General features: G+C 36.6%; 1 protein-coding gene across 8 annotated transcripts in view; it reads left to right on the top strand.

Annotated features, from left to right (window-relative positions):
• The window catches only part of KLHL8 (kelch like family member 8), a 46,778-nt gene that overhangs the window by 8,905 nt on the left and 12,090 nt on the right, over positions 1-25,783 (top strand). For 3 of the 8 annotated variants that reach the window (XM_059066417.2, XM_059066415.2, XM_067036037.1), the window contains 4 exons: positions 15,972-16,344; positions 19,898-20,446; positions 20,850-21,036; positions 25,064-25,207. In XM_059066417.2, the coding sequence (XP_058922400.1) occupies positions 16,132-16,344; positions 19,898-20,446; positions 20,850-21,036; positions 25,064-25,207 (1,093 nt within the window). In that variant the 5' untranslated portion in view covers positions 15,972-16,131. Of the gene's footprint in view, positions 1-3,714; positions 3,845-15,971; positions 16,345-19,897; positions 20,447-20,849; positions 21,037-25,063; positions 25,208-25,783 lie in introns of all 8 variants that reach the window. The other 5 variants (XM_067036034.1, XM_067036035.1, XM_067036036.1 and 2 more) reach the window with 4 other exon arrangements.

The following is a 25,783-nucleotide window of genomic DNA, read 5'->3' as shown; positions in this document are numbered from 1 at the left end:
ACAGATGGTGTTTATCCTTAACACTGACAGTGTTTGTTTTTTACTGAAATTTCTTGAAATGTTATAAAATCACATGAGTAGTATATACCCTTAGTATATATATGCATATGTTGGTTTATGTGCATATTTTGTAAAAATAAAAGGAAGTTCCCAAACTCCAAAGAGAAGACTGATTCTTGTATAGCCATGGTAACAATTAGTCATCAGAACCAATTTCAAATCTGCTTACTCAATAAATGACAGTTCTTTAGCATTCATTTTAAGTCAGTGTAATAAATCAACAACTTCCCTTAGTGAACAAGATTTTGCAAGCCTCTGCAAGTCCATCAGCTACTGAACGCCACACTTCCTCGCGAGCTCTATGTAAGATTAACAATGTGCTCTATTCAGAGGGACTATGCCTGACCAGCATGGTTCTCCCTGAAGTAAGTAATAATTATTACTTAGCTTTGTGTTTTTTGCTTTATTTCATATACTGAGTGGGAAATATCTCATCTTTTGACACTTGGAAACAAATTATTGGTAAATTAATATTTTAGTAGGCTTCATGTTTTTATTCAAGTAATTATCTATCATCTGTTATCTGAGTACAACCCTGTGACTTCTATGACATTCTCAAGTAATAATAATAGGGGCTCCTCTTAAGAGTTTGCAAATGCAATTCACATATTTAGGTAAACTTCAAGTCCTTTTTTTTTTTTTGTGGTACGCGGGCCTCTCACTGTTGTGGCCTCTCCCGTTGCTGAGCACAGGGTCCGGACATGCAGGCTCAGCGGCCATGGCTCACGGGCCCAGCTGCTCTGTGGCATGTGGGATCTTCCCAGACTGGGGCATGAACCCGCGTCCCCTGCATCAGCAGGCAGACTCTCAACCACTGCGCCACCAGGGAAGCCCCCCACCCTTTTTTTTAAACTGTTTTATACTAAACCTTTAAACTATTGTGACTAATAAATTAAGTGGTCCAGTTCAAACAAGGAAATAATTATTGGTAGTGAAGCATCAGTAGAGCCACCAAGGAAGCCCCCCCCCCCTTTTTTTTTTTTTTTTTTTTTTTTTTTTTTTTTTTTTTTGCGGTATGCGGGCCTCTCACTGTTGTGGCCTCTCCCATTGCGGAGCACAGGCTCCGGACGCGCAGGCCTAGTGGCTATGGCTCACGGGCTTAGTTGCTCCGCGGCATGTGGGATCTTCCCGGACCAGGGCACGAACCCGTGTCTCCTGCATCGGCAGGCGGATTCTCAACCGCTGCTCCACCAGGGAAGCCCCCCCCCTTTTTTTAAACTGTTTTTTACTAAACCTTTAAACTATTGTGACTGTAATAAATTAAGTGGTCCAGTTCAAACAAGGAAATAATTATTGGTAGTGAAGCATCAGTAGAATGCCTTCTCAATAAAACAGACTCTAAAATAGAAACCTCTTAGAAAACATACAGTGCAGTGAAAATGTTGTTCTTAGACCCAGGAAATGACAGGACAAGCAGACTCTGATAACAAATAACAATTGTATCTAAACATGCTAATGCTAAGAAACACATTTTCTTGTAAGTCACAGTAGTAAATTCTTGGAAGTTGCATGTACCTTTACTGAGTAGGAACTACCGAAGCTGTAATTCAGTTTGTCAAAGCAGCAGAATCTCCTTTAATTACTGGCATAATATATTTTTTTCTGGACCATTTGATTCAAAATGTTAAATCTCTATACTCTGCCTTTGTAAATAAAAAGGAAATAATGAGTATAGCTTAATTTTTTTCTGACTTAAAAGTAAAAAAATAAATTTTAAGAAACATTTAACTGTGAAATGAAGTAATTCAAAAATGTCTGCTAAGTGACATCCTTTATGATTGTGATTAAAATAATATATGCAGAATGCAGTGTTATTTTAAGATAATTTATATGTTGATTTGGATAATAGAAAAATAGTCTCCAGGGTTCATAATTAATCTGTTCATCCATTCCATAAGTATTTTTAATACCTCTATTTATGTGTTGTGCTCAACATGGGAACAGTAGGAGTGAGTAAAAAGTACCTTTATTTTGGGGACTTATATAGTGTTACGGGAAAGACTAATAGTGAATAGGCAATTATTACGAGTATTATAAATTTGACTAAAAAGTTGAGTATGGTATAATCCACTATATAAGTGCAATGGAAACGATGTGATTAAATTGTTATAGGAGCACAGAGGAAGTACACCCAATCCAGGCTAGGAGTAAGGGAGATTTTCAGGGGTGGCCTTTTTGAGCAAATGAACCTCAGCTGAGTCTTAACAAATTAGTAAGAGTCAGTTGATAAGACTGGGAGTTGGTAAAGGGCATTTCTAAATGAGAAGATAGCCTGAACACAGGCAGAGAGGTATGAAATAGCATGAAGTGTGTGGAGAATTACATGCAGTCATGTTTTCCTCTATACAACATAAGGTGGGGTTTACCATCTTATTTCACGAATCCACACGAGTTAAGTTTGGTAAATACACATTCTCTGTCAACTTTCAGATATAGCTCTAAAATTAATCAGAAACTGCTGTAAAATATATTTTGTATCATTTAAAGTCTTCTAAATGAATTATAAAGAGTACAAACTAAGGTTATTTTAAAGAAGAATGAGTCTAATAGCACTATTGCTGCCTGTAGTAAGTACTGCATCAGTAACTATATATAGCATTGAGTTTATTTTAGTGGTGCTTTCAATCAAAGTGCCTATTGGAATTCTTTCTACTTAGTACTCTTCTGATTAATATTTAGTAAAAAAGTCACTCTTCGCCTGTGAAGACCTTTCTGAGGATAATACAGTATGAGTTAATACAGTATTCTGCATAATAGTATTTCATCTTGATAGTACATGCTAAAATGTCAGATTATAAATGCAAAGAAGTTTGAAAAAAAGAGAATAGAGTGGGCTGACTTAACATAGTAGTACCTTTATGCTTTTGCTGTAAGACCTCTTCTCTGTGATTCATTGTAAATTGTTGTGTTTACGTGTAAAAGTAAATTATTTTTGTTGTGTATTTCCTGCAGTGAACCAGTAAAACCTATCTTCTTCTGTATGAAGTATTTTTTTCTTCAGAACTTCCTATTTTGTTGGTTGATATGACTTTACTGGCTCTTAGAGGAACAAAAACAATGGCCTCAACTTCCTGTCTGCCTCAGTGCCATAATGTGCCAGGGTATGATAGAAACTTCCATGGACCATCTCTCTTTTTTTCTGGTGTTTTTAATCTCTTAATATATTGGGAGAAGGAGGAGTATCATCTTTTTTTCTTCCTAGGAGTCAGAATCTTAGATACATTAAAAAAAAACTCTAGGGGCTTCCCTGGTGGCGCAGTGGTTGAGAGTCCGCCTGCCGATGCGGGGGACGCGGGTTCGTGCCCCGGTCCGGGAGGATCCCACGTGCCACGGAGCGGCTGGGCCCGTGAGCCATGGCCGCTGAGCCTGCGCATCCGGAGCCTGTGCTCCGCAACGGGAGAGGCCACAGCAGTGAGAGGCCCGTGTACCACAAAAAAAAAAAAAAAAAAAAAAATTCTGGGTTAGTGTTTAGGTGGAGTTACACTTGCACTCATTATTAATATGCAGTCTTTATGCACTCATTATTAATATGCAGTCTTTATAAGTCCCACAGTCAGTTCTTATTAGGATGTTATCTTTTTTTTTTTTAACGTCTTTATTGAATTTGTTACAGTAATGCTTTTGTTTTTTATGTTTTGGTTTTTTGGTCGCGAGGCATGTGGGATCTTAATAACTTCCCAACCAAGGATCGAACCTGCACCCCCTGCATTTGGAAGGCAAAGTCTTAACCACTGGACCACCAGGGAAGTGCCTCTGCTAAGTTCTATAGAGTGAATGTCTTAGGGTAAATATTTTTTTTCCTGCTCCTGTCTTCCTGTTCTACTTTATATAATAGACTTTTTAAAAAGTTGAAAACATTGCATTCTTTAAATAGACCATTTAAAAAAATTTAGTATAGAAAGTTTTTGAGCTGTTGTGTCTTGCCCAAATCTGATGTCAAATGTAAAAGTAGTTTTATCAAAATGAATATTTGTTAATGCCCTTTTTATAGAGCAGTCCTCTGACAAAGGAAATAATTTTATGACCATAATAAAGCCTTTTACTAGATAGAAACTAGAGTAGTTTGATATAAGGTAAGATACGTAGATGTTTTTGAGACATAATCTTTTCAAAGAGTTCACACTGTATTAAGCAGATATGTCTAAAACACAAGGGGAAGAAAAGTGAATGAATTAGAGAAGTCAAAGTACTATTTGTGTTCATGGAAGGGAGATCACATCCCATTGGAAGAATTAGAGAAGACTTCATGAAAGAAGCATTACTTAATAAGCTAGGCTTTCACATCATTGCCCCATGAGGAACAGCTTGAGGACTTGTACATAAACTTGAGGAAAAAGGAATAATGAAGTCTGTGATATAGTAGAAGAAGAATGGGCTTAATCAGAACTGAATTGAAACCCTAGCTCCCACCATTTAAAAAAAAATTAATTTATTTTATTTATTTATTTTTGGCTTCATTGGGTCTTTGTTGCTACATGTGGGCTTTCTCTAGTTGCGGAGAATGGGGGCTACTCTTTGTTGCGGTGCGCGTGCTTCTCATTGTGGCTTCTCGTTGTGGAGCACGGCTCTAGGTGTGTGGGCTTCAGTAGTTGTGGCACACGGGCTTAGTTGCTCTGCAGCATGGGGGATCTTCCTGGACCAGGGCTCAAACTTGTGTTCCCTGCATTGGCAGGTGGATTCTTAACCACTGCGCCACCAGGGAAGTCCCTTCCACCATTTTCTACCTGTGTGACGGCAAGTCAGGGATGTTTAGGCCATCTATAATGTAGTTGTGATGCTTAAATGACAGAGTACATATAGTCTGCTCTCTGTATCTGCAGGTTCTGCATCTGTGGAAAGGGAGGGCCAACTGTATTATGCCACTTTGTATAAGAGACTTGAGCATCGTTGGGTTTTGGTATTTGAGGGGGTCCTGGAACCAATCCCCTGTGGATACTGAGGAACAACGTTATATGTAAGATTTCTGGAAAAATATGTGATACATAGTGGTTTAGTAAATAGTGTTTCCCCTCCTTTTCCCTTCTTTATGTCAAAAATTAATGGAGGAAAAGATTGGGAGGTAGGCTGGAGTCAGAGCAAGGAGAGCCTTGAATGCCTGGATAAGCTGTTGAAATACATTAAGCAGTTTGGAAGTGACACTTAGAGCTAGGTAAATCTGGCAGCCTTGCCCTTGATAGATGTTTAGGGATGGGACAGAGGGGCATGGTGACTGGTTAATGGAAGATATCAATTAGAGTACAGTGAAAGAGAGTAGAGTTCAATGAGAGTAGGAAGAAAGAGATGAATAGGGGAGAGATTTTTCCTAAGTAGAAATCAAGGGAATTAAAACTGAGGGGTCGGCTTCCCTGGTGGCACAGTGGTTGAGAGTCCATCTGCCAATGCAGGGGACATGGGTTCGTGCCCCGGTCTGGGAAGATCCCACATGCCGCGGAGAGGCTGGGCCCGTGAGCCATGGCCGCTGAGCCTGCGCGTCTGGAGCCTGTGCTGTGCAACGGAAGAGGCCACAACAGTGGCCCACGTACCGCAAAAAAACAAACAGAAAAAACAACAAAGAAACCCCTGATGGGTTATGTAAGTCAAAAAAGGAATCAGATTGGCTCAGAATTTGAATTAGGGCAACTGAAAAAATGGTGTTCCCACTTGCAAAAGCAGAGGAATTAGACAAAAGAGCTGGTTTTACAAGGGAGAATTAGACTTCGGTTTTTCATGTATTTTTGTTCTGTGATTCTGTTTCACTTGCAGTATGCTCTGAACAGTAGTGCAGGGGTTAACAGCACAGACACTTGGAGTCCTGCTGCCTAAGTTTGAGTCCTGACTCCACCACTTAAATTATTATATCTTCTTGGTGAATTGACCCTTTTATGTATGTAGTGTCTTTTTTTAAAAATTGTGGTAAAAAACTCACAACAAAATTTCCCATCTAAACCATTTTTAAGTGTACAGTACATTAGTGTTAACTGTGTTTACATTGTGCAAAATTGAAATGCTTATACCCATTGAACGACAGCTCTTCTTTTTCCCCACCCCTCAGCCTCTGGTAACCACCATTTTATTTTTTTCTAAGAATATGACTACTTTAGATACCTCATATAAGTGGATTCATGCAGTATTTGTCTTTTTTGTGATGGCCTTATTTCACTTAGCATAAATGTCCTCAAGGTCCATCTGTGTTGTGGCATGTAACAATTTTCTTCTTTTTTTTTAAGACTGAATAATACTCATTCTATGAATAATACTCATTCTATGTGTATACCACTTTTTTTTAATCCATTCATCCATTGATGGGCATTTAGGTTGCTTCTACCTCTTGGCTATTGTGAATAATGCTGCAGCGAACATGGTTATGCAAATATATCTTCTAGGTCCTGTTTTCAGTACTTTGGTATATATACACAGAAGTGGGATTGCTGCATGATGTGGTAATTCTATTTTAGATTTTTGCGGAACTGTCATACTGTTTATGTTCTATCTGTACTGTATTAATATTCCCAGCAACAGTGTGTAAAGATTCCAGTTTCTCCACACCTTGGCCAGTATTTGTTATTTTCTGTTTGTTTTAAAAGTGTGAGGTGGTATCTCATTGTGATTTTGATTTGCATTTCCCTGATGATTAGTGATGTTAAGCACCTTTTCGTAAGTTTATTGGCCATTTGTATTTCTTTGGAGAAATGTTTTGAGTTCTTTGCCCATTTTTAATTGGATTATCAGTTTTTTATTGTGAGTTGTAGGAGTTTATTATGGATATTAACCCCTCATCAGGTATATGGTTTACAAATATTTTCTGCCATTCTGTGGGTTGCCTTTTTACCCTGTTGATTGTTTCCATTGCTGCACAGAAGTTTTAAAGTTTGATATAGTCCCATTTGTCTATTTTTTTTTCTTTTGTTGCTGGTGCTTTTGGTCGTATATCCAAGAAATCATTGCCAAATCCAGTGTCATAAAGTGTTTTCCCCATGTTTTCTTCTAGGAGTTTTATAGTTTCAGGTCTTACATTTAGATATTTAATATACTTTGGGTTAATTTTTGTGTATGGTGTAAGGTAAGAGTCAAACTTTATTCTTTTGCATGTGGATATCCATGTTTTATATACTGTCTTTTTTTTATCACTAGTAATTTTCTTTGCTCTCAAGTTTGTGTTTGATAATGCAGCCACTTCCATTTTCTTTACTATTACTCTTAGCATTTCTATCCTTTTAATTTATTTGTATCTTTATACTTGAAGTGGCTCTTTTCTTGTAGGCAACTTATAGTTAGGTCTCATTTTTTTTTTCCCCACTTTTTCTTATCCAGTCTGTCCTTTTTTTTTTAGCCTTTAATTTAGGTAATTGTAGATTCACATGCAGTCATAAGAAATAATAGATCTTGTATATCCTTCACCCAGTTTCCCTCAATGCTAATATCTTGCATAACTTTAGAACAATATCACAACCAAGGAATTGACATTAATATAGTCTGCTTACCTTATTCAGATTTCTCCTGTTTTACATGCACTAATTTATGAATGTATATGTTATCACATGCATAAATTCATGTGACCACTACCACAGTCAAGATATAGTGTAGTTCTTGGGCTTCCCTGGTGGCACAGTGGTTGAGGGTCTGCCTGCCAATGCAGGGGACATGGGTTCGTGCCCCAGTCCGGGAAGATCCCACATGCCGCAGAGTGGCTGGGCCTGTGAGCCATGGCCACTGAACCTGTGCGTCCGGAACCTGTGCTCCACAACGGGAGAGGCCACAACAGTGAGAGGCCCATGTACCGCAAAAAAAAAAAAAAAAAAAGATCTATCACAAATATCTTTTGTGGTACCCATTTACAGCCCCAGCCACTCCTCTTCCTTCTTCTTTCCCTAGCCCCTGGCAACCACTAATCTTTTCTTCATCTCTATAATTTTGTCATTTCAAGATTGTTACATAAGTGGAATCATATAGTATGTAACCTTTTGAGACTGTTTTTTTTTCATGCAGCATAATGTTATATGTTTCAATGGCTTATTCTTTTTTATTGCTGAGTAGTATTCCTGAGTCTCTGCCTTTTAGTTGGGGGTGTTTAGACCACTTATATTTAACATGATTATTGACATAGTTGGGTTTAAATCAGCCATCTTTCTCAGGTTTTGGCAAACTATGACCCAAGGGCCAAATGACACCAACTGTTTTTATAAATTAAGTTTTACTGAAATACATCTATGCTCATTTATTTACTATTGTCTGTGGTTGCTTTTGTGCTACATTGGCAAAGTTGAGTAGTTGTGATAGAGATTTACCATCTGCGAAGCCTGAAATACTTACTATCTGACTGTTTATTGAAGAAGTTTTCAACTACAAATTGGGGTATTTGTTGTCTATTTGTTCCAACTGTTCATTGTTTATTTTGCATCAGAAATGTGAGCTTAAAAGATATTAGAGTGGTTGCTGCCAATTAGAACATCTACAAATGCTTTCCTCAGATAAAATTTTAGACCTGACAGAAGGTGTCTGTATTAGTTCTCTACTCTGTTTAACAGACTACCATTAACTTAGTGGCTTAAAATGACACACATTTATTATCTTTCAGTTTCTGTGAGTAAGGAGTCTGGCTTATCTGGGTCCTCTGCTCAGGATCTCACAAAAGTTGCAGTCAGAGTGTGGGCCAGTCTTCGTTATCCTGTGGATGCTTAACTATGGAAAAAATCTACTTCCAAACTCATTTAGGTTGTTGGGAGAATTTCTTTGTAGTTGTGTGACTGAGGACCCTAACTTTTTACTGACAGTCAGGTGGAGGCCTCCCTCAGGTCCTGGGGATTGCCTATAGTTTCCTGCTATGTGGCTCTCTCCATGGCACTTAGCTGCTTCAAGGCTTGCAGGAGAGGCTCTCGCACAACCTTATATAATGTAACATAATCAAGAGAGTGACAGTTCATCACCTTTCCATATTCTGTTGGTTAGAAGCAAGTCACAGGTTCTTCTCATACTCAAGGGGATTATATGAAGGCATGACTTATTGGGGGTCACCATCATGTGTCCACCCCAGTAACTTTAAGAAGATATTAATAACTGTTGGGATTTCCCTGGAGGTCCAGTGGTTAAGACTCCGCACTCCCAATGCAGGGGGCACAGGTTCAATCCCTGGTTGGGGAACCTAAGATCTTGTACGCTGTGTGGGGCAGCCAAAAAAAAAAGGATATTAATAACTATAATCTGTAGTCTTACGTTGACCATTTTGATTCCTGTCAAAAGTGGGAAATAGTTGATGCAGTTAACAATAAAGAGGTAATACAGGAAAAGACTAGTTAAGGTATTTATCGTTTTCAGAAACTGCATAATAAGTGAAGCTTCCACGCTAATAATACCAGTATTTGCAACATGGGTCATACTTTCATAAGCACTTGTAAATCCATTATTGCGTTTGATATAATTCTCAGAATAGTCTTATGAAGTAGATAGGTATACCTGTTTACAGATAAAGAAATTGAGGTTAGCAAAGCCTTCAAAAAAAAAAAAAAGCCAGTAAGTGGTATAATCACAGATTTTAACTTAAAGTCTCTTTGTTTCTATCACTAAAATAGTATTGTAGCATAGAACTATTGGTGGTGTGAATAGTCATCAAATATGCTTTGATAATGAGTAAGTTTGACTTTATGTAAATACTAGTAAATTGATGTGAAAATGCAAATAAAATGGGATTTTTATAATGCAAGTGTCTGTGTTTAGCAACACCATATCTCTAATCCCCAGAATATTTCTGTAAGGTAAGTTGGTTTCTGTTTCACAGAGGAGATAACTAGAGTTTAAGCAGATTGTCATTTACCCAAGGTTACTCAGTTGGTAAATGGTGGAACCATGATCTGACCTCAAAATCTAGGATGAATCTATTTCAGTCAAAATACCCTCTGTTTTTGCTTTGCATCATCGGATAGTCTTTAAACTTAAAATTTTTAGCTCATAGCCTCTCTTTTTGGAGATAGTGCATTCCACATCCTGAAAGTCATGTGCTATTGAATTATTCTCAAAATAGATTTTTTAAATGTGATAAAATACACATAGTATAAAATTTACCATCTTATTTTTAAGTGCATGTTTCAATGGTATGAAATACATTCACATTGTTATGTCATCATCACCACCATCCATTCCTATAACTCTTTTCATCTTGTAAAACTGAAACTCTGTACTCACTAAGCCCCCCATTCTCCTCTCCCCACAGCCCTTGGCAACCATCATTATACTTTCTGTCTTTATGATTTTGACTACTTGTACCTCATGTATTGAATCATATGGTTTATCTTTTTTTGACTGGCTTATTTCACTTAGCATAATATCTTTAACGTTCTCAAGGTCCTCCACATTATAGCATATTGCAGAATTTCCTTTTTAAGGCAGAATAATATTTCATTGTATGTATATACCACATTTTGCTTATCCGTTTGTCTATGGACATGGGTTGCTTCCACATTTTAGCTTTCATGATTAGAACTGTTATGAACATGGGTGTATAAATATATCTTCAAGACCTTGCTTTCAGAGTCACAGACATAGAAAACAAACTTATGGTTACCAAAGGGGAAATGAGGAGGGGAGGGATAAATTAGGTTGGAATTAACATATAGATAACCAACAAGGACCTACTGTATAGCACAGGGAACTATATTCAGTATTTTATAATAACCTATAGGGGAAAATAATCTGAAAAAGAATATATATTATATACATATGTGTATATGTGACTGAATCACTGTGCTGTACACCTGAAACTAACATGACATTGTAAATCAGCTGTACTTCAATTAAAAAAAAAAGATCTTGCTTTCAATTCTTTTGGATATATATCCAGAAGTGGAATTTCTGCATGATACGGTAATTCTATTTTTAATTTTTTGAGGAACTACCACACTGTTTTCCACAGTGGCTGTACCATTTTATATTCCCACCAATGGTACACAGGGGTTCCAGTTTCTCCCCATCCTTGCCAACACTTGCTGGCTTTGGTATCAGGGTAATGCTGGCCTCATAGAATCAGTGAGGAAGTGTTTCTTCCTCTTCAATTTTTTGGAAAAGTTTGAGAAGGAATGGAATTAGTTCTTTAAATGTTTGGTAAAATTTACCAGTGGAGTCATAAGGTCCAGGGCTTTTATTTGTTGGGAGATTTTTGATTACTGATACAATCTCTTTACAAGTTATAGGTCTATTCAGATTTTCTATGTCTTTGTGATTTAGTCTTAATAGGTTTTGTGTTTCTAGGAACTTGTCCTTTCCATCTAGGTTATCCAATTTGTTGCTGTACAGTTCATAATTTTCTCTTATAGTTCTTCTTATTTCTTTAGAATTAGTAGTAATGTCCCCATTTTCACTTTTGAATATAGTGATTTGAGACTTATCTCTTTTTTCTTTTTTTTTCAATTTTATTTATCTTTGGCTGTTTTGGGTCTTTGTTGTTACGTGGGGCTTTCTCAAGTTGTGGCGAGCAGGGGCTACTCTTTGTTGCAGTGCGTGGGCTTCTCATTGCAGTGGCTTCTCTTTTTGCGGAGCACAGGCTCTAGACGCACAGGCTTCAGTAGTTGTGGCACACGGGCTCAGTAGCTGTGTCCCACAGGCTCTAGAATGCAGGCTCAGTAGTTGTGGCACACAGGCTTAGTTGCTCCATGGCATGTGGGATCTTCCTGGACCAGGGATTGAACCCATGTCCCCTTCTTTGGCAGGCATATTCTTAACCACTGCACCACCAGGAAAGTCCCTCTCTTTTCTTCGTAGTCTGTCTAGCTGAAGTTTTGTCAATTTTGTTGATCCTTTCAGAGAACCAACTTTTGGCTTAATTGACTTTCCTCTATTGTTTTTCTGTTCTATGTTTAATTTATCTTTGCTCAGACCTTTGTTATTTACTTCCTTCTGCTAGGTTTGGGTTTAGTTTATTTGTCTTTTTTCTAGTTCCTGAGGTTTTAAAGTTAAGTTGTTGATTTGATGGGTTTTTTTTTTTTTTTGGATGTGTTTAAAACTGTAAATTTCCCCCTTAGTGGGAAATTAGCTTAGCTTTCACTGAATCTCATGTTTTAGTATGTTGTGGTTTTGTTTTCATTTGTCTCTAAGTATTTTCTAATTTCTCTGTGATTTCTTCTTTGATCCATCAGTTGTTTAAAATTGTGTTAATTTCCACAATTTTGTAAATTTTTCATTTTTCTTTTTTGTTATTGATTTCTAACTTCATTGTGTTGTGGTTAGAGAAGATACTTGGTATATCTATCTTTTAAAATCTATTGAGTCTTAATTTGTGGCCTAATATGTCATCTCTCCTGGAAAATGTCCCATGTGCATGCACTTCAGAAGAATGTGTATTCTGCTGTTGTTGGGTAGTGTTCTGTATATGTCTGTTAGATCTAGTTGGTTTATTGTGTTAAGTCCTCTGTTTTCCATACTTATGTCTGGTTGTTTTGTTCATTATTGTGAGTAGGGTATTGAAGTCTCCAACTATTATTGTAGAACTGTCTGTTTCTCCCTTCATTTCTTAGTTTTTGCTCCATATGTTTTCATGACTTGTCATTATATATGTAAATGTTTATAATTGTATCTTCTTGCTGTATTGAACCTTTTATTAATATATACTGTCCTTTTTTGTTTCTTGTAACATTTTTTATTTAAAATCTTATTTTTGTCTGATACTAGTGTAGCCACTTTGGCTCTTTTTTTGGTTACTGTTTGCATGGAATATTTTTTTCAATCCTTTTCATTTCAACCTGTTTGTGGTTTTGGATCTCAAATGAGTCTTGTATAGACAGCGTATAATTGGATCATGTGTTTTTATTCATTCTGCCAATCTCTGTCTTTTGATTGGAGTGTTTAATTCATTGATGTTTGTAGTAATTACTGATTAGGACGGACTTATTTCTGGTATTGTGCTATTTGTTTCCTATGTGCCTTAGAGCTTTTTGAGCCTCATTTCCTGTATTACTGTCTTCTTTTGTGTTTAGTTGATTTTATTTGTAGTGAAATGTTTTAAGTTCCTTTCTTATTTTCTTATGTGTATACTCTATAGGCATTTTCTTTGTGGTTATCATGAGGATTACATTTAACAACCTAAAATTATAATACTCTAATTTGAATTTATACTAGCTTAGCTTCAATAACAGACAAAAACCCTGCTTCTTTACAGTTTCATATCTACCCTTTTCAGTTGTTGATGTCACAAAATTGCATCTTTATACATTGTGTGCCTAAAAACATGAACTAAAAATTCAAATTATTAAAATTGTTTAAATTTTATTTAAGTTCTGTTTTTTACTTATTATTTTAAGTATTCTCCTAAATTATGTAGGAAACATGATTTGTTATAACAAAGCAAAATTACAGTAAAACTAGCTTTTTACATTAATAATTCTTTAAAAATGTATTTGTCTCTCAAATATAAAAAGTACAGTTACAAACCACTGTTACAATAATACTAGCTTTTCTAATTACCCATGTATTTACTTTTATATTCATATGGCTTTGAGTTACTGTCTAGTGTTCTTTTATCTCTTTCATCTTGTAGGTCTCCCTTGAGTTGCAGACCAGATCTAGTGATCACGAACTCCCTCAGCTTTTGTTTATCTGGGTGTGTCTTACTTTCTCCCTCACTTTTGAAGGACAGTTTTGCTGGATATAGATCCTTCATTGACACATTTTGTCTTTTAGTACTTTTAACATATCCGCCCATTGTCTTTTGGCCTCCAAAGTTTCTGATGAGAAATCTGCTGATAATCTTATTGAGATCACTGGTATGTGATGATTCACTTTTCTTGTTTTCAAGATTCTCTCTTTAGCTTTTTGGAAGTTTGATTATAATATGTCTTTGTGTAGGTCTCTTTGAGGTCATATTTTTTGGAGTCCCTTGGATGTTTATGTTCATGTCTTTCATTAAATTCGGGAAGTTTTCAGCCATTATTTCTTCAAATATTCTCTCTGCCCCCTTCTCTGTCTTTTTTCCTTCTAGGACTCTCATGATATGTATGTTGATCTGTTTGATGGTGTTCCACAGGTCCCTTAGGTGCTGTTTATGTTTCTTCAATCTTCCTGTTTGTCAGACTTGATAATTTTCATCGTCTTAGCTTCAACTTTGCTAAATCTTTGTTCTACCTGCTCAGATCTGCCTTCAAATCCCTCTAATGAATTTTTTTTTAACATTTATTTATTTTTGGCTGCACTGGGTTTTCATTGCTGCACGTGGGCTTTCTCTAGTTGTGGCGAGTGGGGTCTGCTCTTTGTTGTGGTGCGTGGGCATCTCATTGCAGTGGCTTCTCTTGTTGCGGAGCACAGGCTCTAGGCGTGTGGGCTTCCGTAGTTGTGGCTAGTGGGCTCTAGAGCATAGGCTCAGTAGTTGTGGTGCACAGGCTTAGTTGCTCCATGACATGTGAGATCTTCCCAAACCAGGGCTTGAACCTGTGTCCCCTGCATTGACAGGTGGATTCTTAACCACTGTGCCACCAGGGAAGCCCCCCTCTAATGAATTTTTAATTTCATTTCCAGAATCTCTCTGTGGTTCCTTTTTTTTTGTTTTTGTTTTTTTTTCAGTACGCGGGCCTCTCACTGTTGTGGCCTCTCTCGGAGCACAGGCTCCGGACACACAGGCTCAGCGACCATGGCTCACGGGCCTAGCCGCTCCACGGCATGTGGGATCTTCCCGGACTGGGGCACGAACCCGTATCCCCTGCGTCGGCAGGCGGACTCTCAACCACTGCGCCACCAGGGAAGCCCCTCTGTGGTTCCTTTTTAGATTTTATGTTTCTCTATTGATAGTTCCATTTTGTTAACACAAATGACTTTGTTCACATCTTCCTTTAGTTCTTTGAACATCTTCAAGACAGTTGTTTTAAAGTCTTTGAAAAAGAACTAATGGCATTTTTACTAGACAGAGACAGTTTCTGTTGATTTATTTTTCCCCTTGAATAGGCCATACTTTTCTGTTTCTTTGTATGCCTTGTGATTTTTTTGGTTGTTAAATACTAGACGTTTGAGTCTAATAATGTGGTAACTCTGAAAATCATATTTTTCCCTATTCTTTCAGGTTTGTTGTTCTTTTTGGTTTTTTTGGTTGTTTTTTTTTTTTTTTTTTTTTTTGTGGGCTGTCTTTATGCTGAAGATCAGCTTGAGGTTTAAACTTAAAGTCTTCTCAGGTCTTTCCTGAGCCCTTTCCTGGGCATGCAGGGTCGCTTTCTGATTTTCCTTGTATATGCAGTTTTTTAATGTCCTAGTCTTTAGTGTCTTACTCCCAAAAGGGGAAATAGTGAAAAATTCAGCGGTAAAAGGCACCAGCCTTTAAAATATCCTGGAAGTCACTTCAGATGAGAGGGAGGGGCTTGCAACAGTGGGAGGAGGTGGAATAACAGTGGCTGGCCACCTCTTTGTCTGCACCTCTGTGATCAGAAACAGTAGTGAGCAATCAGAGGAGAGATCCCTGATATTCAGAGGATAGAGTCCTTCTTGCCAACTGTGGATCCTTCAAACTCTGTGCAAGCTGCTCCAGAAACACATGCACAGCTGCTTGCCACATGGCTGAGGGTGGACAGCTGCTGCTGTACACAGAGCTGAAATTGACCAAAGTCAACTGTAATTTACTGACTAAGTCTTCTGGAAGTTGTAATCCTTCAGCAAACTCCAGAGTTTCAAAATAGTTACATCAGACAGATTCGGTCAGTGCAGTTGTTGTCTATGTGGGGAGACAGATTCCTTGTGCTTCTACTCCACCATCTTCCCACAATTTTCCAATTAGATTTTAAAGGAGTCCCTTCACTGATACAATTAGGTGAGGTGGCTTATGTGACATTTAGTGTAAAAATACAAAGTCACCTGTTCTTCTTTCAACTATGATTTATATGGTCATTTTACATATATGGTATTGGTAAACTGTGATTTCTAGTAATCATTTTTTGAGTGGTTTTATGTGTGTTTTGTTATTTTGTTTTCAGTCTCAGCTAACTGGACAATGGCAATTGAGTAGGTTTTGAAAAATGTCTGAAGTTTAGTGGACTGCATCTACCTTCTCCCCATCTACCTTTTCCCCATCCTTTACAAAAGAATAAATGGGGTGTTTGAGAAGAGAACTGTATTAAAAGAAGAGTGTTACAAATGGCTTCTGAATCTGTGAATGCAAAACAAGCTAGGAATCGCTTCACAAAGGGGAAAAGGCAACAGCACCAGCAAATAAAGAACAGATCTTCACTTGGTGATGGTGATGGAGAAGACTCCTTTATCTTTGAAGCAAATGAAGCTTGGAAAGATTTTCATGGTTCTCTTCTTCAGTTTTATGAAAATGGAGAACTCTGTGATATCACATTGAAGGTGAGACTGTCTTTTTTTCTTTCCTCAACCTCTTCAGTGTATTATATAAAATAAGGGTTTCTATAACCACACAAGGCAAATTTTTGGTGCTTTACTTATTATAGTCAGAATGGTTTTAGTTTCAACCCTTTATTCCATTGAAGGGGAAGGGACATAAGGGAGGGTAAGTAAAGGGAGCCTAGCATAAGATAAAATTATTATACTAATTAAATGTTGATATTCACTATTTCTTAGTTTCACTTCTGAAAGTTCTAGAGCCCTAAAACAACCAAGTTATTATTTGTGAAATGGATAAATTGCTGTTGACCAGATAAGCTTTTTTTTTTTTTTTTTTTTTTTGGCTGCACCATACGGCTTGCAGGATCTAAGTTCTCTGACCAGGGATCGAACCTGCACCCTCCTCAGTGAAAGCATGGAGTCCTAACCACTGGACCGCCAGGGAATTAGCTTTTAACTTGTGAACTAAAAAATCTTGATGTTGGAAGTTCCCTAGTGGTCTGGTGGTTAGGACTCCATGCTTCCATTGCAGGGGACATGGGTTTGATCACTGGTCAGGAAGCTAAGATCCTGCATGCTGCCTGGTGCAGCCAAAAAAAAAAAAAAAAAGAAAGAAAAAAGAAACTTGATGTATTCACTTACTCTTGATGTTGGTTAGAAGTCAGAATTCTTGGTTGTATATGTAGTTGCACTAGTGTTTTACTGTGTGTTCCTATTCTGGTGTAAGCATATCTTGTTTTTCTGTACTTTTTTGCTTTATTGTGCTTCTTAGATAATGTGTTTTTTGTTTATTTGTTTTAAACAAATTGAAGGTTTGTGGCAGCCCTGACTTGTCAGGTGATGGTTAGCGTTTTTTAGTCTAAACATAACTTTTATGTGCACCGGGAAACCAAAAAACTCTTGTGACTCGCTTTATTGAGATATTTGCTTTATTGCAGTGGTCTGGAACTGAACGCACAGTATCTCCAAGATATGCTTGTAATTTAATCTCGATTTCAATATTACCATCTTTAAGTGAGATTGTTTATTTTTACCTGATAGTGAAGTAGAGTGTTTTTTAGACTTGAATGAAAAAGTCTTTAGTAAACTTTGTCTAAGGCCTATATGATCATGTTGCTCTGCTACAAAGGACAGTTTTAATAAAGTTGGAAAATTGATAAAGCAGTGTTGAAGAGCCTGTGTTCTAATTGTTTCTCATAGCTCATTTAAAGTACCTCTTACTATTCTTATGTCTCAATGTAATATTAAATTCTTTTGAGGATTTATGTGTATACTTGCAGCATTTTCCACATGAGATTTGCCACTTGGGGATCTTTTAGATTTTGCTTTCTGCTCCTGATCAGTCAGGTTCTTAGAGCTCAAAGTTGTGGGGATTGAGGACACCCTTAGAGAATCAGATCAGGGACACTCAGCAAAAGTCTGTAAACTGAATGCATAAATTCTGAGTTTTAGGCCCAGAATGTCCAGGAGTATAGTGTTATACTGTAAATAAATGACCTACATTCTCTTTACTTAAACTTTTAATTAGGACCTACAAATATGTAAGGACACTAAGATATTGAGAAGAAAACTATTAAATAATTTTACTAGCTTTATGTGAAATTTAGCCATGTATAAATTTTAATGAAGGAAGACCTAAACTGTAGGTGTAGAACACCTGATCTGTATAGTATATTATGTTTAATCTAATGCCATTGTTCTAATTTTCAATGCAAGTGTGAAATTCAGTGACCCACACTGGATTTGGCAAAAATAAAAATGTAAAATAGATGATTTGAATTTAATAAATTATCAATTCATCATATCAGTATATGTTGGAAAATAATTAAATAGAATATTATTGATTGTATACATTTTATAATTGGATCTTAGAATAATTTTTACTAGCTACTGCATGTAAACTTTCTTAAGTGAAAAAGTAAGGATACAGCCATTTTAGGGCAAGTAATAACTAAAAACTTTTCTTTGTTTATTGGGTAACTTCAGCAATAGGTTGAAGTGAAAACCTCAGAAGAATCTATGGTGGAAACCCAAAATTACTGTGTTTGAAGTGGTGATAGAAGTCTTTTAGGAATGAGAAACTTCACTAATTTAAAGGAGCTATCATTTTTATTTTTTCAACTGTAAAATTATGATGACGATTAGGTTTTTGTGAGGAATAAGTGAATTGATAATATGTGAAGTCCTTATAACTGTGCTCAGTACATAATAATCAATAAATAATCAGCTACTAGTATCATTATATGTACTATTCTTGTTGTTCCAAAAGTATTAGATAATGTTGCTATGTTATATTCTGTTCTTATCATTAGAAGGAATTGTAGCTTAATCTTTTAGCAGGTCTGTTATTGGATTTGTTTCTTAATTCTAATTCAACATTTCTTAAACTTTCAGAATTTAACCGTCACAGAACAACTAAGCCAAGTAGGATTATGGGTAGTTTATAATGCTCTGTTCAATATAAACTTCACTTTTTACATTCATATAACCTTGAGGATTATACTTTGATATATTCATCTCTTTTTTTTATTAGTATGCTTCATTAGATCATTATTGCTTTTAGGACAAGCATTTTAGAAAGACAATTATCCAAACTGATTTTATTGTTCATATTTGTAAGGCCATTAATGTGTTTTTAAATTCCAAAGTGAGCACTGATATTGGAAAAATAAACTCATTTAACAGATATTTACTAAGGTCTTACCCTAGTCTATGGAGAGTATAAATAAATCTGAATAATATGCTGTACTTGCATTGAGGGAGTTTGAAATTTAGCTGGAGATAGGACCATACACAGCTAACTATTGTCATTTTGTCATTTTATGATATTTTTATGGAAGCACAAGAGAGGATCTGTTAACTATGTCTGAGAGGTGATTGGAAAGGCTTCACATAGGAGGTTATATATAATCTTGAGGTCATTCCAGGGAAAGGTAAAACTTGTTTATATATTATTATGTATATTTATTAGTGAAAATATTTTAAAACAATATGTCTAGGGCTTCCCTGGTGGCGCAGTGGTTGAGAGTCCGCCTGCTGATACAGGGGACACGGGTTTGTGCCCCAGTCTGGGAAGATCCCACATGCTACGGAGCGGCTGGGCTGCTGAGCCTGCGCGTCCAGAGCCTGTGCTCCACAGCGGGAGAGGCCACAACAGTGAGAGGCCCGCGTATCGCAAAAAAAAAAAAAAGGGACTCTTAGACAAAAAAAAAAAAAAGTATAGTGCCTGATACATAGTAAGTGCTAGGTGATGTTTGCTATTAGCCTCATTAACTCACAAAATGCTTCTGAAATGTGAGATAATACAGAAAAATCATAGTTTATGGTATATACATTATAGATACATGTATAAAAGATTTGACTCTAACTTGGAAGAAGAAAGTTGCCTGACCTTAAGAAATTGGCCTAGATTGAAAGTGACAAAGGATTACATTGTTAAAACAAATACACTAAACTTGTTTGGAGTTTTTATCCCTGCTATACAGCATGTACTCGATGCTGATCTCAGACTAATTTTGATATTAAACTGAGTCTCTCTTTGTTTTGTTTTGAACAGGTTGGCTCAAAGCTAATCTCTTGTCACAAACTGGTATTGGCTTGTGTTATTCCTTACTTCAGAGCTATGTTTCTCTCTGAAATGGCTGAAGCCAAGCAAACACTGATTGAGATCAGAGATTTTGATGGTGATGCAATAGAAGACTTGGTAAAGTTTGTCTATTCTTCACGACTCACTTTGACTGTTGACAATGTCCAGCCTCTCTTATATGCAGCCTGTATTCTACAGGTTGAACTGGTGGCTAGAGCTTGTTGTGAATACATGAAGTTACATTTTCATCCCTCCAATTGTCTGGCAGTAAGAGCCTTTGCAGAAAGTCACAATCGAATAGACTTAATGGACATGGCGGATCAGTATGCCTGTGAGCATTTTCCTGAAGTGGTGGAGTGTGAAGACTTTGTAAGTGTGTCACCCCAGCATCTCCATAAGCTTTTGTCCTCCAGTGATCTAAATATTGAGAATGAAAAGCAGGTCTATAGTGCAGCCATCAAGTGGCTTCTTGCCAATCCTCAGCATCATTCCAAATGGTTGGATGAAACACTTGCACAGGTAGGGATGATTAAGATTGTGTATAGAAATGAAATGATATGGAAGCATATCAGCATGTTCCATTTATCATAAAAAGTGTAGATTATCCATTGATGTAATATGATGTGAAAGTGGCTTTGACTCTTTCCTACTTACTATACCATTTAAGAATAAGTCTGAATGTGTTTTATTTGAATTAGAAAGATCATTACCTGCTTTTTAACCTGAATATTTAAAAAATCCCTTTGAGATATTATTAGTACAGACCAGTACTGGAAATTGCTTTAGAACTTGGCACATTGAGCTTCATTCAGATTTTAGAAGGTAAATGAGTTTTAAAAAGGGAACATGCTGCAGTAAAAGTAGAGAATGAACTGTCCAATTGCAACTTAAATTTTATATCTGCAACTATTCACGATCTTAGGTTCGTTTGCCACTGTTGCCGGTTGATTTTCTTATGGGTGTTGTGGCAAAAGAACAGATTGTCAAACAAAATCTAAAATGTCGAGATTTATTGGATGAAGCAAGAAATTACCACCTTCACTTGAGTAGCAGAGCAGTACCTGACTTTGAATACTCCATTCGGACTACCCCAAGGAAACATACTGCTGGTAATTAAATTACTCATTTTATCAACTCTGCTCTAAGGAATTTTATTGTATTTGAGGGTTGATTATGCTTGCTGAAACCTAATTGTAAGATGCTTAGTATCTGATTGTCTTAAAGCAATAATTGGCAAGTAAGATTATGTATGAATTCTTACTGTGCATGATTTCAGATAGTTTTACCAATAAGCCAAGTTTTTAAAAAGCCGTAACAAGACCTATACACTCTGAAGAGCCTGCTGAAATATCTTTTCTTTGGGGGTCTTTTTGATTCTTCTAGGCAGAATTAGATCCTCTGTCGTTTTTGCTTAAATGACACTTGCTTTGCACATCTTACTATGTTGCATTGAAATTTATTTGACATGTTTTGAGCCCTTCAGAGACAGGTAGGTATCTTAATAACTTTGTATCCCTGGTACCAAACATGGAGCTTAACACATACTGCATATTTAAATGTTTGTTTTTGCATTTTATCACATCAAAAGAAAGGTACTTAATACATCTAATGTTAATAGTATAACAGACCACATTAAACTCTTAGAATATAAAGCTCTTATACTTGAGGAGGCATGCAGTTTTGCCTTTATTTGCCATAATTTACAGACTTTCATGTTTTCCTGAGACAACAGTTTTACGTTCACTTATGTTACTCTTTATAAAGAATATATTTGTGGGATAAGGGAGAATAAATGTGGTCAGTGAATTCTGGAATCAGTACTCTGAACAGAGACTTCCTGTACATCTGCTGTGACCTAATGTGGTTATTAAATAAAGAGATCCATGGAATAGCCTAAAAACAACAAAAGGCAGTACATGGTAATGAATAGTGGGACTTTATCTAGATAGTATGAAGAAAATTTGAATGTTGTAGATCTGCCTATGAAGAAGTAGTTCTTCTAAATAGTTTAACATGAAAAGGATGGCTTATTTTTCCCTTTTTTTATAGGTTGATTTCAAGTATTAAATTTTTGAAGTGTAGATTTTTTTAGTTGTGAATCCTGTTTCAAGAAGTCAAGGTATTTGATTCTTCAGATTCAGACTTGAATTCAAAGATTTTGGCAGTTTAGGTTATATGCCAAATCTATTAGACTCTCATATACATGATCTCTTACATGATTGTAAGAACTTTATGAAGTAGGTTTTAGTGAAGGATTTGATCCTTATTGTGAGAAAGATGGTGTTATTCCATTTTATGGATGAGGAAACTAAGAATCAGAGAGAGTGAAAGGATACCCAAGCCTACACAGAACAGTGGAGAAAGGATTTGTGTTGTGATCTTTTTACTTCATTTTAATTTTTTTCCTTCCATGTCATGTTCCTAGGTGACCTATGTAGCTGAAATATTAGGGTCTACTTAAATAAAGTCCCCAAATAATTGGGATTACATTCTGGGATTATAATTCCAGCTGTGCCATAAAACATCTGTAATTTGGTACAGATTTCTTAATCTCTGAAGGCCTCAGTTTATAAATAATTTTGACTGCAGGATCTTTAAAGTCTCTTTCAACTTTAAATTTCTCTGACTTAAAACACTGAATTGGTTGGAAAAGATAGCACAGGCAGTTCTGGTCATTCATGTATGTAGTCATTCAGCAAACATACATTAAGTGCCTACTATGTGCCGGGTTCTGGGTTAGGCATTAGAAATGTAAACACACAAATAGACTATAGCCGTTCCTATTTTGAGAGAACTTTCAGTCGGATCTAGGGAAATAGACATATGAATAAGTAAATGCAATAAAGTATTAAAGGTACTTTGATATAATCAAAAGGTATAGTGGGAAGCAAAAAGAGTGGTTATTTTTACTTCGGAAAGGACAGAAAAGGTTTTATAGGGAAAATAACCCCCAGTCTTAGTTTTGAATAATAAATAGATGTTTTTCTGGGTGCCAGTTAGAGAAAAGGGTATTCAGTTTATTTTACATTTATTAAATGTTTGGTACACGCCAGGCACTGTGCTCATCTTTATTAGTGCATAAACGCTTAACACACTACCTTAATATCGCTTAGACTCTGGTGACAGATATCAGCATAATAGATCATTTCAGTACTGTATATTACATGAATGAGAGTTACCAAAAGTTGTTATCAGAACATTGAGGATGATCACTATGTGGGTGATGCAGGAGCTTAAACATTAAGGAAAAGAGAGGGAGAAAATCACGTTGGACAGTGCAAGGCCTTTTTATGCTCTACTAAGGCTTTATCTCTTTATCTTGCAGAGCAGTGGTTCTCATAGTGTGAAGCAAGTGGTGGCCTCTTGACCAGCAGCATGAGCATTCACTTGGGAAGTTTTTAAAAATTCAAAATTTTGGACCTACCCCAAACCCACTGAGTCACACTCTTGGTGGGGGAGGGGTCAGGCCCAGCAATCTGTGTTTTATAAAATAGCTCCTCTGGTGATTCTGCATCAGAATAAAGGTTTTTTTTTCTTTTTTAAAATTTGGCTGAGTCAGGTCTTAGTTGTAACACATGGGATCTTTGTTGAGGCATGCAGGATCTTTTAGTTGCAGCGTGTGGGATCTAGTTCCCTGACCAGGGTTCGAACCTGGGCCCCCTGCATTGGGAGCATGGAATCTTAACCACTGCACCACCAGGGAAGTCCCCAGAATAAAGTTTTGATTTGTTAAGAAAAATTGTGGTAAAATACATATACCATAAAAATTGCCATTTTAACCATTTTTAAATGTACAATTTAGTGACATTCAATAAAATTTTTGTTAATTAATTTATTTATTTTGGGGTGTGTTGGGTCTTCGTTTCTGTGCGAGGGCTTTCTCTAGTTGTGGCAAGCGGGGACCACTCTTCATCGCGGTGCACGGACCTCTCACTGTTGCGGCCTCTCTTGTTGCGGAGCACAGGCTCCAGACGTGCAGGCTCAGTAGTTGTGGCTCATGGGCCTAGTTGCTCCGCGGCATGTGGGATCTTCCCAGACCAGGGCTCGAGCCTGTATCCGCTGCATTGGCAGGCAGATTCTCAACCACTGGGCCACTAGGGAAGCCCCCAATAAAATTTTTAAGAACTACTGATACAGGTAATGAAAAGCTGTTGAAAGAGCCTTTTAATTAGATTATTCAGTTGACAGTCTGAAAGCAAAAGAGTACTAAGTGATAAGAGGGAACAAAATTTTGCAGTAATAGCTGATGAGGGCCTGAACTAACAGTGGCTTCAGGAATATGGAGGGAGAGAAAGGACACCTCAGGGAAGGACGAAGTTGTTTAGGTGGGTGAGGAAGGCAGATCTTTTATGTTGGGTTTAAGGTGCCTCTGGGACATCAAGTGGAAATGTGGTTTAGAAATGTAGATTGGAAGGCATTATGATACAGATGGAATTTTAAGTAAAGGCATTGAACTTCTCCTGTGTAAGCATGAAGTATGTGAGAAGTAGGCTGAGAATGAAATAGAAAACATAGAAAAGAGAAATGTTTGGAGACAAAAGGAGACTTTGATACTATGGAAATCAAGAGTTAAGGAGTTTCCAAAAAAACTAGGGTGATCAGTATATCAAATGTTGTAATTGTATTCAGTCAGAAATTAACCTTATGAAACTCATAAAGTTGGATTTTGTCATGACCTTACTATCAAGAGCAATTATTCAGGGTGGGTAAGGATCTCAACCGTATTATAGTGGAATGTTAACAAGCTGATATACTGATGTATTCTATTGTTTGAAAAGTTCAAATGAGGGGGAAAAAAGAAAATTAGATTTTTAGTGGTATAATGACATTAAATGCTATCCAAATAACTTTTTTTTTCCCCCATTAATCAAAATTTTGAGTTCCTAAGGTTTTTTCCACACTTATGTATCTTTTTTTTTTTTTTTTAAGTTAGGGGGAATTTCCTGGCAGTCCAGTGGTTAGAACTCCATGCTCTCACTGCCATGGGCCTGGGTTCAATCCCTGGTCAGGGAACTGACATCCCACAAGCCGTGTGGTATGGCCAAAAAATAAAAATAAAATTAGCTGTTTAAAAAAAAAAAAAAAAAAAAAGGGGGAGCTGTGATTTTAACCTCTATTTTGTCACTTTATCTTTAGGTGTGCTATTTTGTGTAGGTGGTCGAGGTGGATCAGGTGACCCCTTTCGCAGTATCGAATGTTATTCTATCAACAAAAACAGTTGGTTCTTTGGACCAGAAATGAACAGTCGAAGGCGACATGTGGGTGTAATCTCAGTGGAAGGTGGGTTTGCTTTTGTGTTAAATCACATCGTGTCACCACAATGGTCTTTTAAATATTTGAACTTTGAGAATTTCTTTCTATAAGAAAATTCCTACATTATAAAATGTTTCAATATATCAAATTATTTGGTGAATGTTTACTTGCTTTTTGCCCATAGACGCTCAGTGTACAATCTCTTGCATATAGATGCTTAACAGGAGATGAGTATTAAGGAAAAGGGAGTTAAACTATTCTGAGTTATTTTTACAAAATAACTAAACTAAAGAAAAATATTTATTGAACCCAAATAATAAATATCTATTAACTTTTTTCTATACCTAATTATTATTATTGAAATGAGGTTTTTTTACCTGGTTACTAAAAATGATTTAATTGCAGAACCATGGATAAATCGTTAGGAGAATTAAAAGGTCACTTTTCTTCCAATTATAAAGGTATAAATGCTTTGGGGGGAAATATGAAAACATATTTTAATAAAAAACAAAAATCATCCATAACCCAGACACCTAAATAGTTACAGTTACCATTTTGGTATGTTAATAGCTCCAATTTTTATGTGTTTCATTTAGAAAAGGT

The sequence above is a fragment of the Kogia breviceps genome, chromosome 6, assembly GCF_026419965.1.
Source record: "Kogia breviceps isolate mKogBre1 chromosome 6, mKogBre1 haplotype 1, whole genome shotgun sequence".
In the NCBI taxonomy this organism is placed as follows: domain Eukaryota; kingdom Metazoa; phylum Chordata; class Mammalia; order Artiodactyla; family Physeteridae; genus Kogia; species Kogia breviceps.
This window is presented reverse-complemented; position numbering and strand designations above follow the sequence as displayed.